Consider the following 15,730-nt stretch of genomic DNA (forward strand, 5'->3'; position numbering starts at 1 on the left):
CCAAGGCAGCTCTCTTGCCCCACCTCCAGTTGACTAAGCTGCAGCCAGTCCAGCCTTCTCATCGGCCCAGGTAACTCGGCCTCAGGACCTCTGCCCCTGCGGCTCCCTGCCCCCAGCTGGCCCAGCCCTTCCGTCTCATGCCTTGCTCAGATCTGCCTCCCCCAGGGGAGGCTCCAGCAGCCCCGCCCGGCACATGCGGCATCATGGCCACTCACCCGGGGTCAGCGGCCGCTCCACAGCCCCACCACGCGGCAGGTGCTCGTCCTCAGAGAAGCTCGAGTCCTGGTTGGGTTCAAAGTCCTCCTCGGCTGCCATGCTCTCCATCAGCTTGCTCACGGCGCCCCCCTTGCCGCGGTTCTGGGGACAGAGCATGGTGGACAAATGACTTAAGACCTGAACGGGGGTCCTGCCAGGCTGGGGACCCTCTGGAAACCTAGAGCCACAGTCAGGCCGCAGGGGGAATCTGTTGTGGGCATGGCGGGGATCCCAGCTAGGGGCACCCCAGAGGCCAGGGGGAGGGTGAAATGGGCCCAAAACCCAGCTGGCCAAAGCTCAGTACTTGGTGCTCAATACTTAGTACTCTGTGCTCAGTATCAGCACTCAGTGCTCAGTACTCACTACCTGTTCAGCACCATGGCGGGTGCCTCCGTTCCCTTCTTAGAGAGACTTCAGCAGCATCTCCAGCATTTCCACCCAATGGGCTTGAGGAAGAACCACTCGGGCAGAGGCTAACCGGGGTGGGGAGTGGGCATGCCACCATCTGCCATGTGGGCAGATTCACTCAAGCCTGAGGGCCCTGTGAGGACCTGGTGCTGGGCTGGGGGCCTGTCACCCAGGCCTCCTGGTCTCTGTTCCAGTGTCCCTCGCCCCTGCTAGAGCAGGCATTTCCTGAGGACAGGAGCAGAGTCCCCAATAGCTCCTTATCCCTGGAGCACAGGGACGGCCACGTCGCCCTCGTCATCCGCAGCCTCTCTGAGCCAGAGCTACGGGGAGGGTAAATACAGAGCAGCAGGTGGAGCCCCTTGCCCTGACCATGGCTGAGCCCCCCACAGCCCCCCACCAGGGCACGGCGAGCCTCACCTCCTTCTTCACCTCCTTCCCTTTGGCCTTGGCCTTGCTCCTCTTGGCGGCGGTCAGGGAGCTGGCGTGAGGAGCCCTGGGCTCAGAGGGCAAGGCGGGAGCTCGGGGCGGCGGCAGCCCAGCTCCTGGCCCGGCCTCTTTCCCTTTCTTCTTCTGGAAGAGGAAGCAGCAGAGAGGAGCCATCAGAGGGCAGGGAAAGCACAGGCGGCTCCCCTGTCCCCCTCACTCACTCACCCCCAAGTTCTGTGCCACCCCAAGTGTGCCCTCCCAGGAGGAACAAAACATCCCTTCTCTCTCTCCCTGCAAGTGTTTTTGGTTTTGGGTTTTTTTAGAGACAGGGTCTCGCTCTGTTGCCCAGGCCAGAGGACAGTGGCGCCATCACCACTAAATGCAGCCTCAACCTCCCGAGCGCAGGTTACCCTCCTACCTCAGCCTCCTGAGTAGCTGGACTACAGGTGCACACCACCACACCCAGCTAAGTTTTTATTTTTTTTAGAGACAGGGTCTTGCTATGTTGCCCAGGCTGGTCTCAAACTCCTGGCCTCAAGCAATCCTCCCGCCTTGGCCTTCCAAAGTGCTGGGATTACAGGCTGTTTTTAATGTTTATTATCTTATTACTAACATATATTACTTGTTGCCCCATCTGCCCAAAAAAGACAACACTGAAGTGTATATATGTTGCAAGGTCCTCTCCAGTGACCCTCCTACCAACTCCACAGAGTCAGCTACTAGTAACAGCATGGTGTATCCTTTTAGAACTTTCCACAAGCGCACACAACCCTGTAAATATGAAGGCTACGCAGACACAACCATGCACACACAGTATTTAAAAAAAAAAAGTGGGAATTTACCAATAGTCCTGCTTTGCACCATTTCCCCCGTAACATGACTGATACATATAAAAAGAGCTTCATTTTAACAGCAGCCTATTGAGCCCAGGTATGGAGAAACCGCAATGCACTTACTTTAACCACCCCCACGATGAGAAGGGCCTGTAGGCTGCCTCCGTTTTTTCACTCTCTGTTTTGTTGTTGTTTTTGAGACAGGGTCTCGCTGTTGCCCAGGCTGGAGTACTGTGGCACAATGACAGCCGACTGATAGCCTCAACCTCCTGGGCTCAACCAATCCTCCTGCCTCAGCCTTCCAAGTAGCTTGGACTACAAACAGGTACCGCCATGCCCAGCTAAAAAATCTACACTTTCTAAAAGGGACATGTCTAAAACAAATGGCCATTAGCTGTGGCGGGTGCCTGTAATCTCAGCTACTCGGGTGGCTGAGGCAGAAGTGTCGCTTGCACCCAGTAGGCGGAGGTTGCAGTGAGCCAAGATCGCTCCACTGCACTCCAGCCTGGGCAAAAAGGAGCGAAACTCCATCTCAAAAATAAAATAAAATTAAGAAAAAGAAAAAAAAAAGGCCGGGCACAGTGGCTCATGCCTGTAATCCCAGCACTTTGGGAGGCCAAAGCAGGCGGATCACGAGGTCAGCAGATCGAGACCATCCTGGCTAACACAGCGAAACCCCGCCTCTACTAAAAATATAAAAAAGTAGCCGGGCGTGGTGACACGCGCCTGTAGTCCCAGCTACTCGGGAGGCTGAGGCAGGAGAACTGCTTGGACCGGGAGGCGGACGTTGCAGTGAGCCGAGATCGTGCCACTGCACTCCAGCCTGGGCGACAGAGTGAGACTCTGTGTCAAAAAACAAACAAACAAACAACGACAACAACAAAAACAAATGGCCAAGGCTAGGAGAGGTAGAAAAGTAATAAATAAAGATAATAATGGTCAAATGTTACCAAGACAACAACAGAAGTCACAGCGTCCGTATCCAAAATGAAAGTCAAAGCAAAGAGCATTAAAAGAAACAAAAAATGACATGTTCTAGGGAAAAAGAATATACAGTTTAATCCCCATTTTGGGGGGGAAAATATGTGTGTGTGTGTCTGTGTGTGTGTGTCTGTGTCTGTGTGTGTGTGTGTGTGTGTGTCTGTGTGTGTGTGTTTTATTTTCTTGTTGCTGCTGAACTCTTTAATGCAAGTCATCCTTCTGGAATCAGAGGCATCTTAGGCGCTGAAGGAATGTTAGTGGTGCTGTCCCCTTATCTCTGGGATCAGTCATTAAGCAGATAGCTGCAGCTCCTGGTACATGTCCCTGCAGCTGTACCCACGGGGGAACAAAAGGAAATGACAGCAGAAAAAAAAAAAGGCCTGAATAGATTTTTCTTTATCTTCCAAATTACTGTTATAATCAGATAAAACCAGTAACTGTTTCTTCCCTTTGATCAGAAAACCCACCGCTGGGAGCCTTCCCCTACTTTTTTGTAAAAAAAAAATCAACTAAATAAGAAAATAACTTTCGATGCGATAGAAGTTCTGTACGCAAAACAGAGACGCTGCCTGCTTTGGTAATTATGACAGCAAAACACCGTCATCACCCAAACCACCAACCGCCAGCAGGGTCAGTGGCGGGAGACAGGCAGGCAGTGGGATGGCATTCAACCATTTAAAAATACTGACAGCCAGGCGCGGTGGCTCATGCCTGTAATCCCAGCACTTTGGGAGACCAAGGCAGGCGGATCACTTGAGGCCAGGAGTTCGAGACCAGCGCAGCCAACATGGTGAAACCCCATCTCTGCTAAAAATACAAAAATTAGCCAGGCGTGAGGGCATGTGCCTGTAATCCCAGCTACTCGGGTGGCTGAGGCAAGAGAATCGCTTGAACCCGGGAGGCAGAGGTTGCAGTGAGCTGAGGTTGCGCCACCGCACTCCAGCCTGGGCCACAAGAGTGAGACTCTGTCTCAAAACACAAACAAAAAAAATACTGATGGACAGGCATGGTGGCTCAAGCCTATAATCTCAGCACCGTGAAAGGCTAAGGCAGGAGGATTGCTTGAGCCCAGGAGTTGGAGACCAGCCTGGGCAACAAAAGGAGACCCCACCCCATCTGCATGAAAATAATTTTTTTTTTAATTAGTTGGACGTGGTGGTTCACACCTGTAATCCCAGCACTTCGGGAGGTCGAGGCAGGAGGATCACTTGAGCCCAAGAGTTTGAAACCAGCCTGGGCAACACAGTGAGACCACCTTACCCCCTGCTTTTTTTTTTTTTTTTTTTTTTTTTTTTGAGACGGAGTCTCGCACTGTCACCCAGGCTGGAATGCACAATCTCGGCTCACTGCAACCTCCACCTCCTGGGTTCAAGTGATTCTTCTGCCTCAGCCTCCCGAGTAGCTAGGACTACAGGCGCCCGCCACCAAGCCCGGCTAATTTTTTGTATTTTTTTAGTAGAGGCAGGGTTTCACCGTGTTAGCCAGGCTGGTGTCGAACTCCTGACCTCATGATCCACCCGCCTCAGCCTCCCAAAGTGCTGGGATTACAGGCATGAGCAATCGTGCCCGGCTGAGACCACCATCTCCTATTAAAAGAAAAATTAGCAAGGTGTGGTGGCGTGCACCTGTGGTCCCACCTACTCAGAGGAGACTGAGGCAGGAGAACTGCTTAAACTTGGAAATTCGAGGAGGCTGCAGTGAGCTACAATCGCCACCACACTCCAGACTGGGCAACAGAGCAAGACTCTGTCTCTTATAAATACAATAAAAATATTGATAGAAAGCTGGGAGTGGTGGCTCATGCCTGTAATCCCAACACTTTGGGAGGCTGAGGTGGGCAGATCACCTGAGGTTAGGAGTTCGAGACGAGACTGGCCAACATGGTGAAACCTTGTCTCTACTAATAATACAAAAAGGAGCCGGGCATGGTGGTGAGTGCCTGTAATCCCAGCTACTCGGGAGGCTGAGGCAGGAGAATCGCTTGAACCTGGGAGGCAGAGGTTTCAGTGAGCCGAGATCTCACCACTGTACTCCAGTCTGGGCAGTAGGACAGATTCTATCTTAAAAAAAAAAAAAAAAAAAAAAAAAAAAGAATCTTCTATCTGTGAAATTGTGAAGAAGGAAAAAAACCTGTGCTGGTTTTGCTGTTGCACCTCAAGCTGTAAGTTACAGCCACAGGACCTGATGAGTGCTTATCTTAGAGGGTTTGGTATTATCCGCAGTGGTTTTAGGCATCCACAGGGCTCCTTAGAACATACCCTCCGCAGCTAAGGGGGGAATACTGTATGAAAGTATATTTCAAACAAATTTTGGGCCAGGTGTGGTGGCTCACACCTGTAATTTCAACCTTTGGGAGGCTGAGGTGGGTGAACTGCTTGAGCCCAGGAGTTCAAGACGAGCCTGGGCAACATAGTGAGACCCTGTCTCCACAAACAAATTTTTAAAATTAGCCAAGCAGGCTGGGTGCAGTGGCTCATGCCTGTAATCCCAGCACTTTTAGAGGTCGAGGCGGGTGGATCACCTGAGTTCAGGAGTTTGAGACCAGCCTGGCCAACGTGGTGAAACCCTGCCTCTACTAAAAATACAAAAATTGGCCGGGTGTAGTGGCACATGCCTGTAATCCCAGCTACTTGGGAGGCTGAAGCAGGAGAATCGCTTGAACCCAGGAGGCAGACGTTGCAGTCAGATGAGTTCGCACCATTGCACTCCAGCCGGGGTGACAAAGCGAGACTCCGTCCCAAAAAAAAAAAAAAAAAAAAAAAAAATTAGCCAGGCATGCTGGCACACATGTGTAGTCTCAGCTACTCCAGAGGCTGAGGTAGGAAGAGCACCTGAGCCTGGGAGGTGGAGGCTGCAGTGAGCCATGATTGCGCCACTGTATTCCAGCCTGGGCAACAGAGGGAGATCCTCTCTCAAAAAACAAACAAAAAACATTAACAGTGTCTGTTCTTGGGACGCTGGGATGTGGGGTGATTTTGCTTGGGTGTCTGAGCCTCTATTTGTCGACAATGAATCTGTTCTGTTCCAGGTTCCCACTACGTTATCAAAAGGCAGACATTGGGTGAGCCTCTGGTATTATAGCTGGATATAATAGCTGGGTATTCAGCTGTTCGGATGCCAGGAATTGGAAACCCTGGGCCTCCAACAAAAGAAACTCTTGGGAAAGGCCCAAAGACTCAATGTAGCCCAGCGGTTAAGGAGCCAGAACTGAAGCTACAGCCCCAGTGTTCAAAGCCCAGCTCTACTGATCATTCGCTGCTATAACCTTGGTCAGATAACTATTTTTTTTTTTTTGAGATGGAGTCTCACTCTGTCACCCAGGCTAAAGTGCAGTGGCACAAACTCGGCTCACTGCAACCTCCACCTCCCAGGTTCAAGCGATTCTCCTGCCTAAGCCTCCCGAGTAGCTGGGACTACAGGCGCCCCTACCACACCCAGTTAATTTTATTTTTAGTAGAAACAGAGTTTCACCATGTTGACCAGGCTGGTCTTGAACTCCTGACCTCAGGTGATCTGTTCACCTCGGCCTCCCAAAGTGCTGGGATTAAAGGCATGAGCCACTGCACCCAGCCTTTTTCTTTATTTTGAGACAGAGTCTTGGGCTCTATTGCCCAGGCTGGAGTGAGGCAGTACGATCATAGCTCACTGCAGCCTTCACCTCCTGGGCTCAAGCAATCCCCCGTCCCAGTTTCCAGAGTAGGTGGGACTACAGGCACTGGCCACCACCACTCCCAGCTAACTGGTTTTTTTTTTTTTGGTAGAGGCAGGGTCTTGCTATGTTGCCCAGGCCAGTCTCAAAACTCTTGGCCTCAAGGGATCCTCCCACCTCAAAGTGCTGGGATTGCAGGTGTGAGCCACCGCAGCCAGTCTGGTGCCTGTCCATATGTGAGCCACCTATAGAGAGCGGTTCATAGGAGGAACCCACTTCACACAGTCCTGCACGGTAAGTGTGCGAGGTGAAGGGATTAGAACATGTCTGGGCCTACTATGTGCTACTTGGTAGCATTATTATTTTATTTTTGGAGACAGAGTCTCACTCTTTCGCCCAGGCTGGAGTGCAGTGGCACAATCTCAGCTCACTGCAACCTCCGCCTCCTGGGCTCAAAAGATTCTCCTGCCTCAGCCTCCTGAGTAGCTGGGATTACAGGCACCTGCCACCATGCCTGGCTAATTTTTGTATTTTTAGTAGAGACAGGATTTCGTCATGTTGGCCAGGCTGGTGTCAAACTCCTGACCTCAAGTGATCCACCCACCTTGGCCTCCAAGTGCTGGGATTACAGGTGTGAGCCACCACACCTGGCTGGATCATTATTATTATTGTTACTAATTGTGACACCTGTCCTGTAAGGCCTTCAAAAACCTGAGATGGCCTCTGCCACGAGGAGACAAGAACACAAATCCAAGGTGCCTATGATGGCTTACACTGGCCCCTTCCTTACTACTACCCCTTTGTCAGGAAATCAATGTGACTCCCATCTTTTTTGTGATTTTCTCTAGAATGTCACCGTTATTTGAGGGTTCCTCCTATATCAAGGGCTCAGGGTGGAGAGGTATTTTGACAGAATACCGTCAAAATCTAGCTGTTAAGTCTGAATGCATCCAAAGAGGAGGAGAAAGCAACTGGCCATCAACTTCCTAGTGGCCAGTGGAAAAAGGGTTACAGGCCCAATTATCATAAAGTTGTCTAAAAGCAAGTTTTCTTTTTTTTTTTTTTTTTTTTGAGATGGAGTCTTGCTGTGTTGCCCAGGCTGGTGTGCAGTGGCCAGATCTCAGCTCACTGCAACCTGTGCCTCCTGGGTTCACGCCATTCTCCTGCCTCAGCCTCCTGAGTAGCTGGGACTACAGGCGCCGACCACCATGCCCGGCTAATTTTTTGTATTTTTAGTAGAGATGGGGTTTCACCGTGTTAGCCACGATGGTCTCGATCTCCTGACCTCGTGATCCGCCCGCCTCGGCCTCCCAAAGTGCTGGGATTAGAGGCGTGAGCCACGGCGCCCGGCCTAAAAGCAAGTTTTCTTAATCTGGGGTGTTCATAGAGAGAATTTAGGAAATCTGTAAATGGGTAGGAAAGAAAATCCCACCTGCATTTTCACATTTTAACCTCTAAAAAAAATGGGGTTTTCCTTCAGGTGAGAGTGGAGGCCACAAACCACAAAAGTACCAGCAGCGCCGGTGACTTTGCCACCAACGGAAACCACAGAGTCTTGCAGCCCACAATAGTTATTGCAGGGACCTTAAAACATCCTTTACATTGCTTCAGAAATACAGCACTAGCCGGGTGCAGTGGCTCATGCCTGGAATCCCAGCACTTTTGAGAGGCTGAGGCAGGAGAACAGTTTGAGACCAGCCTGGGCAACGCAGCAAGACCTTGTCTATACTTAAAATTTAAAAATCAGCTGGGCACAGTGGTATGCACCTGTAGTCCCAGCTACTCAAAAGGCTGAGGTGGGAGGACTGCTTGAGCCCAAGAGTTCAAGGTTGCAATGAGCCATGATCATAGCACTGTACTCCAGCCTGGGTGACAGAATGAGACTCTGTCTCTAAAACATAAAATAATAAAATTTTAAGTACGGCATTTACTAGACCCATTGGCAGATGTGTTTACTAATTAAATACATCCCTAAAGGAACATACAGGTACCATATCACAGAAGGGTCTTTTCAATATTTTGATAACTGTGGTCACTATCACTGTCTTCCTTTGGGGTCCCAGGTATTTTATTCACTTTTTAAAGTCGTCTTCTGAGACAGGAGAAGAGAGAGTAAGGACTTCTGTAAGAAATGGGTGGCCAAACATGGTGGCTTATGCTTGTAATCTCAGCATTTTGGGAGGTTGGGGCAGGAGAATCGCTAAAGGTCAGGAGTTCAAGATCAGCCCGGGAAACATAGCGAGAGCCCATCTCTACTAAAAATAAATTAGCCGGGTGCAGTGACATGTGCCTGAAGATCCAGCTATTTGGGAGGCTGAGGCAGGAGGACTGCTAGAGGCCAGGAGGTGAAGGCTGCAGAGAGCCATGCTCAGGCCATTGCACTCCAGCCTGGTGACAAAGCAAGATTTGACTCTTAAGAAACAAAGGAACAGGTGTCCAGCTCCTCCCGGGGCTAAGTCCTAGCAGGGGCTCCGGGAGGGCCTGCAGCCGAGTAGGTGGTTAACAGCGAATCTGCTTCCCTAGGCTGGGAGGAGAGAGGGCCCCTCCCTCATGGAACCCCAGGGACCCTTCTGCGGCCCCCACTCCCCGCGCGGCCCCTACCTTCCTGGGGTCCTTCCTGTCCTTTGCACGCCCGGCGTCCTTGCGCGGGCTCAGGGGGCCGCCCTTGGCGCAGCGGCTGGCCTTGGTGGCGGGTGCGGTGCTGGCGGGCGCAGGTGCAGCAGCCGAGGCGTCGTGCAGGAAGATGCGCTCGCTGCGGCGCCGCGTCCACAGGTCGTCGTCGCTGGCCTCGGGCCCCGCCTCAAAGCCAGGCTCCTTGGGGCCCCGCAGCTTCCGGGCCTTGCGCCCCTTCTCCACCGCCAGCTTGGCCTTGTCCGGGCTGCTGGGGCCGGGGCCGCGCGTGCCAGGCGTGGGTGTGGCCAGGGAGGGTCCCGGCTCCCCCAGCCCCTTCTTGGGCCGGAGCAGCCCCGCAGGCGACCGCTTGCGCACTTTGACCTCGCTCTCTGAGTCGGTGTACTCGAACTCTGTGCCTGAACGCGGGAGGAGGACGTGCTGGTCACAGCCTCGTGGGGACCCCTTCCCTCCCACCAGCCCCATGGGCACCATTCCTCCCCCGCGGGACCTCCCCGCCAATGGCAGTGCTTCTCCCCGTTTCCAGGAGAGGAAACTGAGGCCCAGAGGAGAAGGACTCACGGGGCCCACATCTGTTCCTATGCCTGTCCTCACCCGCCTCGGCTGCCCGGACGCTGCTCTCAGCCCCTCGCCCCGTGGGCAGATCCTGGGCCCCTTGAGTGCCTCCAAAACCCCACGTGACTTGTGGAAACCCCAGAAGCCAGGGCAGCTGGGCGGGCCGGGCCCCACACCTGCGGGGCAGCAGCCCTCTAAGGCAGGCAGGTGGGGAAACCCGCAGAGAATCCCCAAGCCCCACTCGCCTTCTCTCCCCCGTTCTTGGTGCTGCCTGTCAGAGCTGGGTGGTCCCAGGAATCGTCCACTCCCACTGCCCTCTCTACACGACAGGGCCACCCCAACAGCCCTCCTCCCACCCCAGGCCCCACCCATTGCACAGCCAAGGCCCTGCTTCCCTCTGTCCTGGATGCTGGGTCCCAGCTCCCGGGCTCCTTGAACACACAGCCTCTGAGCACAGCCACCCAGCACTCGCCCATCACCCACCATCCCCACTCATTCCCAGCTGCAAGCTTTGCTCTCTGCCATCCCCTCTGCACAGAGCACCAGCTCCCCCGACCTCTCCTTGGAACAGCGCTAAGTCCTTCAGAAGGAGACCCACGCCACACCCCGGGAAGTCCTCTCTGGCCACACCTCTGTTGTCACGGGCAATGCCACACCTAAGCATTTCTGTCCATGCCCAGGTCCCAGCTTATCCCAGCCTGCCCTGCCCCTGGGAAGCAGATCCGAGTTCTCTGGGATCTCCAGCTCAAGCCCCAGGTCAGAGCTGGTGTCCAGGAAGACAGTGTGAGTGAGGCATAAACGGCACTGCTCCCCGGGACAGGGGCTCCAAGGTGCCTTCACTCAGGGATGCAATCTCTGTGACAGTCCCTTGTGTTAACAACCTCAGGGAGAGCCAGTGGGCTGCCTTAAATCCTCCAGCACAGAAGCCGAAAAGCCAAGCCCCAATCCCAGGCCTACTGACGCCGGGGGCAGCCGTGAGAGGCTTGCCCCGCACCGCACCGGTAGATGAAGCCACAGCAACAGGGGCTGGCGGGGGCTGCCCAGTGGGAAAAAGTCACCAGCAAAGTGTAATAATCCTATTAATTAACTTTCTTTTTTTTTTTTTTTTTGAGATGGAGTCTTGCTTTGTCGCCCAGGCTGGAGTGCAGTGGCACGATCTCGGCTCACTGCAAGCTCCGCCTCCTGGGTTCATGCCATTCTCCTGCCTCAGCCTCCTGAGTAGCTGGGACTACAGGTGCCCACCACCATGCCTGGCTACTTTTTTTTTTTAATTTTTTTTTATTTTTAGTAGTAGAGACGGGGTTTCACCCTATTAGGCAGGCTGGTCTCGAACTCCTGACCTTGTGATCTGCCCACCTCGGCCTCCCAAAGTGCTGGGATTACAGGCGTAATCATTAATCTTTTGCTAACAGACTTTCCAACTTTCCACTGTGCAAGGAGGCAGCAAGGGGCTTTTGAGGCTGATGTGGGTGCAGGCCACAGGCTTGAGAGCTCTGCTCTGGGTATGACAGAATGAGGTACCACCTGGTAACAGTCCGCCCAGAGATCCACTGGAACACCTGGCGTACATAATCCTTCACAGGTCCATTGTGTATGGTGCAGGGAGGGACAGTGGACAGAGATGAGGCTCAAGCAGAAGGCGGAGAGTGAAGTCACAGGAGGCAGATCTCCCTGCACCCTCTACCCTGGCATCAGACATGGTCTTCTTGGCACACACAGCAGGGAAGGGGGGGCCCACATAGAAAAGAAATAGAGTCCTTCTGACCTCAGCACCAGGAAAGAGAAGTCTAGAAACTGGCAACACAGAAGAGAATAGAAAGGGAGCCAGAGGCCGGGCGCGGGGGCTCACGCCTGCAATCCCAGCCCTTTGGGAGGTCAAGGCGGGTGGATCACCTGAGGTCAGGAGTTCAAGACCATCCTGGCTAACATGGTGAGAAACCTGTCTCTGCTAAAAATACAAAAATTAGCCGGGCATGGTGGCGGGTGCCTATAGTCCCAGCTACTCGGGAGGCTTAGGCATGAGAATCACTTGAGCCCGGAGGTGGAGGTTGCAGTGAGCAGAGATTGCACCACTGCACTACAGCCTGGGCCACAGAGTGAGAATCTGTCTCAGAAAAAAAAAAAAAAATTTGGCCAGGCGCAGTGGCTCACACCTGTAATCTCAGCACTTTGGGAGGCCAAGGTGGGCAGATCACAAGGTCAGGAGTTCAGGACCAGCCTGGCCAATATGGTGAAACCCCATCTCTGATAAAAATACAAAAATTAGCCAGGCATGGTGGTGCGCACTGTAGTCCCAGCTACTCAAGAGGCTGAGGCAGGAAACTGCCTGAACCCACGAGGCAGAGGTTGCAGTGACCCGAGATCGCGCCACTGCACTCCAGTCTCGGTGACAGAGTGAGACTCTGTCTCAAAAAAAAAAAAAAATTAGAAAGGGAGCCAGAGAGGGGTCCCCATGCTCTCTCTCCCCCCCGCCCATGTCTCTGAATGGCCCTGAAACTACCTACACACAGAACAGACTCCAAGCAGCCCAGGGCTCAGTAAAAAGTGATTTGAACAGAGGCCAGAGACACCACCTAAGAAACTGGACTTCAAGCCCCACCAAGGAAATATCTGCTAAAACAAAGGAGAAAATATTCACTGGGGAAAAAAAAAAAAAAAAGGCATTCTGACTCTCCACAACCTCAGCCCCACAATGTCCAAGATACAATCCAAAATTACTACGTAAGGCCAGGCACGGTGGCTCACACCTATAAATCCCACCACTTTGGGGGGCCAAGGCGGGCAGATCACTTGAGGTGAGGAGTTCGAGACCAGCCTGGCCAACATGGCAAAACCCCGTCTCTACAAAAAACACAAAAATTATCTGGGCGTGGTGGCATGCATCTGTAATTCCAGCTACTTGGGAGGCTGAGGCACAAGAATTACTTGAACCCAGGAGGCAGAGGTTGCAGTGAGCAGAGATCACACCACTGCTCTCCAGCCTGGGCGACAGAGCGAGACTCTGTCTCAAAAAAAAGAAAAAAAATTACTAGACAAATGAAGAACCAAGAAAATGCATCACATTCCAGAGAAAAGAAAACCAACTGAACCTGACCCTGAGATGAACCACATGTTGGAACAAACAGCCAAGGATTCTGAAATCCTCAAAGAAGTGAAATAAAACTTGTTTTTAATGCAACTTGTTTTCAATGCATGAAAATTTCACCAGAGAAATAGGAAGGACTAAAAGAAACAACAGAAAAGAACCAAATGAACCAAATGCAAGTATAGAACTGGCTAGGCACAGTGGCTCACACCTGTAATCCCGTAACTTTGGGAGGCTGAGGTGGGAGGATCCCTTGAGGTCAGGAGTTCAAGACCACCCTGGGCAACATAGCGAGACTCTGTCTCTACAAAAAATACAATAATTAGCCAGTCATGGTGGCATGCACCTGTGGTCCCAGCTACTCAGGAGGCAGAGGTGGGAGGATCACCTGAGCCCAGGAGGTTGAGGCTTCAGTGAGCCATGATTGTGCCACTGCATTCCAGCCTGGGTGACAGAGCAAGACCCTGTCACAAACAACACAAAGAAATTATAAAACTGAGAAGTATAATTTCAGAAATAAAAAATCTATGGAGGGGATCTAAGAGCTGAATGGATATGATTAAGAGAAAAGTAAGTGAGTGAGTTTATGAGTTTGGGTGTGGGGGAACCAGCCTCAGAGACCTGTCAGATAACAAATGGTCAAATGTATGTTAAACAGGAAAAGAAAGAACAAGAAAAAATGCTTGAATATTTGCTTTTCCTCAATAGTTGAAATCTTCCCAAATTTGATGACAAACAGAAACTTGCAGATGTTGGGTGTCAGATAAACACCAAGCAAAATAAACACCAACAAATCTGCCATGAGGCACGCCACAGTCAAAGGGCTGACAAAGATAAACACGAACCCCCAGGAACAACAAGAAAAATGTAGCTTATCACTTCCAAAACAATCGTTTGATTAATGGCTAATTTCTCATTAGAAACCAGAGGCCAGAAGACAGCAGAATATCTTCTAAGGGCTCAAAGAAAAAAAAAAAAAAACCTGTAAACTCAAAATTCTATATCCAGTAAAAACATCACTCAAGAATGAAGGTGAAATAGAAACATTTTCAGATAAAAGAAGACTAAGAGGCCAGGCGTGATGGCTCACACCTGTAATCCCAACTACTCAGGAGGCTGAGGCAGGAGAATCACTTGAACCCAGAAGGCAGGGGTTGCAGTAAGTTAAGATCGCGCCATTGCACTCCAGCCTGGGTGACAGAGACTGTCTCAAAAAAAAAAAAAAAAAAAAAAAAAGGAACACCAAGAAAATTCCTCACCAGCAGCTCTACAAGACAAAACTGCTAAATGAAGTTCTTTGGGCTGAAACTACAGGAAAACTGGAATCCTCAGACAAGAATGAAAAGCAACAAAAATAATAAATATCTGAATAAATACAAAAGACTTTGTTCACTTTTCCGCTTAATTTCCTTATAAGCCATTTAAATGATTAAAACTAAGTTTGTGGCCAGGTGCGGTAGCTCATGCCTACAATCCCAGCACTTTGGGAGGCTGAGGCGAGTGGATCATGAGCTCAGGAGTTCAAGACCACCTGGCCAAGATGGTGAAACCCCGTCTCTACTAAAAATACAAAAATTAGCCAGGCGAGGTGCCAGGTGCCTGTAATCCTAGCTACTTGGGAGGCTGAGGCAGGAGAATCGCTTGAACCCAGGAGACAGAGTTTGCAGTGAGCCAAGATCACGCTACTGCACTCCAGCCTGGATGACACAGTAAGACTCCATCTCAAAACAAAAAAAACTAAGTATGTAACATTGTCTTCAGAGGTTGATACCATGTGAAAAAGTATTACATATAATATAAAATATGAGGTATGATATGGACTTACAAAGTTGCAAGATTTCTGTATTTTATGTGAGAAAAACATGGTAAGTGGATGTAAAAAGGAATGTATATTGTTATCTCTATTTTCTATTTTTAAAAATGACAAAATGATACTGAGAAAGCTAACAGAAAAATTAAAATGGAATTCTTAAACATATTCAAATAAATTTGTTTGAAAGGCAGCAAAGGAGAACCAAAAATTAGACAAAAAACTAAAGACTAAGACACTAATAAATTGAAAGGCAAAGCATGAAAAAGGTATACCATGCCAACAGTAACCAAGAGAGCTGACGTGGCTATACTAATAAGAAACAAAATAGACTTAAGATAAAAATTGTTACTAGCAACAAAGAACATTCTAAAATGACAAAAGGGGCTGGGCGTGGTGGCTCAGGCCTGTAATCCCAGCACTTTGGGAGGCCAAAGTGGGCAGATCATCTGAGGTCAGGACCAGCCTGGGCAACAGGCAGAGGTTGCAGTGAGCTGAGATTGTGTCACTGCACTCCAGCCTGGGCAACACTGCACGTAAAAAAAAAAAAAAAAAGAGTTGGGCGCAGTGGCTCACGCCTGTAATCCCAGCATCTTGGGAGGCCAAGGCAGGCAGATCACCTGAAGTCGGGAGTTTGAGACCAGCCTGACCAACATGGAGAAACCCCGTCTATACTAAAAATACAAAATTAGCCAGGCATGGTGGCGCATGCCTGCAATCCCAGCTACTTGGGAGGCTGAAGCAGGAGAATCACTTGAACCCGGGAGGTGGAGGTTGTGGTGAGCCGAGATCATGCCGTTGCACTCCAGCCTGGGCAACAAGAGCGAAACTCCATCTCGAAAGGAAAAAAAAAGGCATTCTGGCTCTCCACAACCTCAGCCCCACAGCGTCCAAGACACACAATCGAAAATTACTAGACAAGGCCAGGCACAATGGCTCACACCTGTAGTCCCAGCACTTTGGGAGGCCAATGAGGGCAGATCACTTGAGATCAGGAGTTCGAGACCAGACTGGGCAACAGAGCGAGACCTCTTCTCTACAAAAAATTGCAATTGTTTTGGGGCTCCGTGAACAGTGCCCATATAAGATGGGAAACT

At 50.9% G+C, this 15,730-nt stretch overlaps 1 protein-coding gene across 7 annotated transcripts in view; it reads right to left on the reverse strand.

The window, feature by feature from the left end:
* The window catches only part of TNRC18 (trinucleotide repeat containing 18), a 118,145-nt gene that overhangs the window by 16,909 nt on the left and 85,506 nt on the right, over positions 1-15,730 (reverse strand). For all 7 annotated transcript variants that reach the window (XM_055292241.2, XM_055292238.2, XM_055292239.2 and 4 more), the window contains 3 exons: positions 9,154-9,581; positions 1,081-1,233; positions 216-357 (listed from right to left, as the gene is read on the reverse strand). In XM_055292241.2, coding sequence (XP_055148216.1) covers positions 216-357; positions 1,081-1,233; positions 9,154-9,581 — 723 coding nt within the window. The remainder of the gene's footprint in view (positions 1-215; positions 358-1,080; positions 1,234-9,153; positions 9,582-15,730) is intronic.

The sequence above is a fragment of the Symphalangus syndactylus genome, chromosome 9 (genome assembly GCF_028878055.3).
Source record: "Symphalangus syndactylus isolate Jambi chromosome 9, NHGRI_mSymSyn1-v2.1_pri, whole genome shotgun sequence".
NCBI classification, from domain to species: domain Eukaryota; kingdom Metazoa; phylum Chordata; class Mammalia; order Primates; family Hylobatidae; genus Symphalangus; species Symphalangus syndactylus.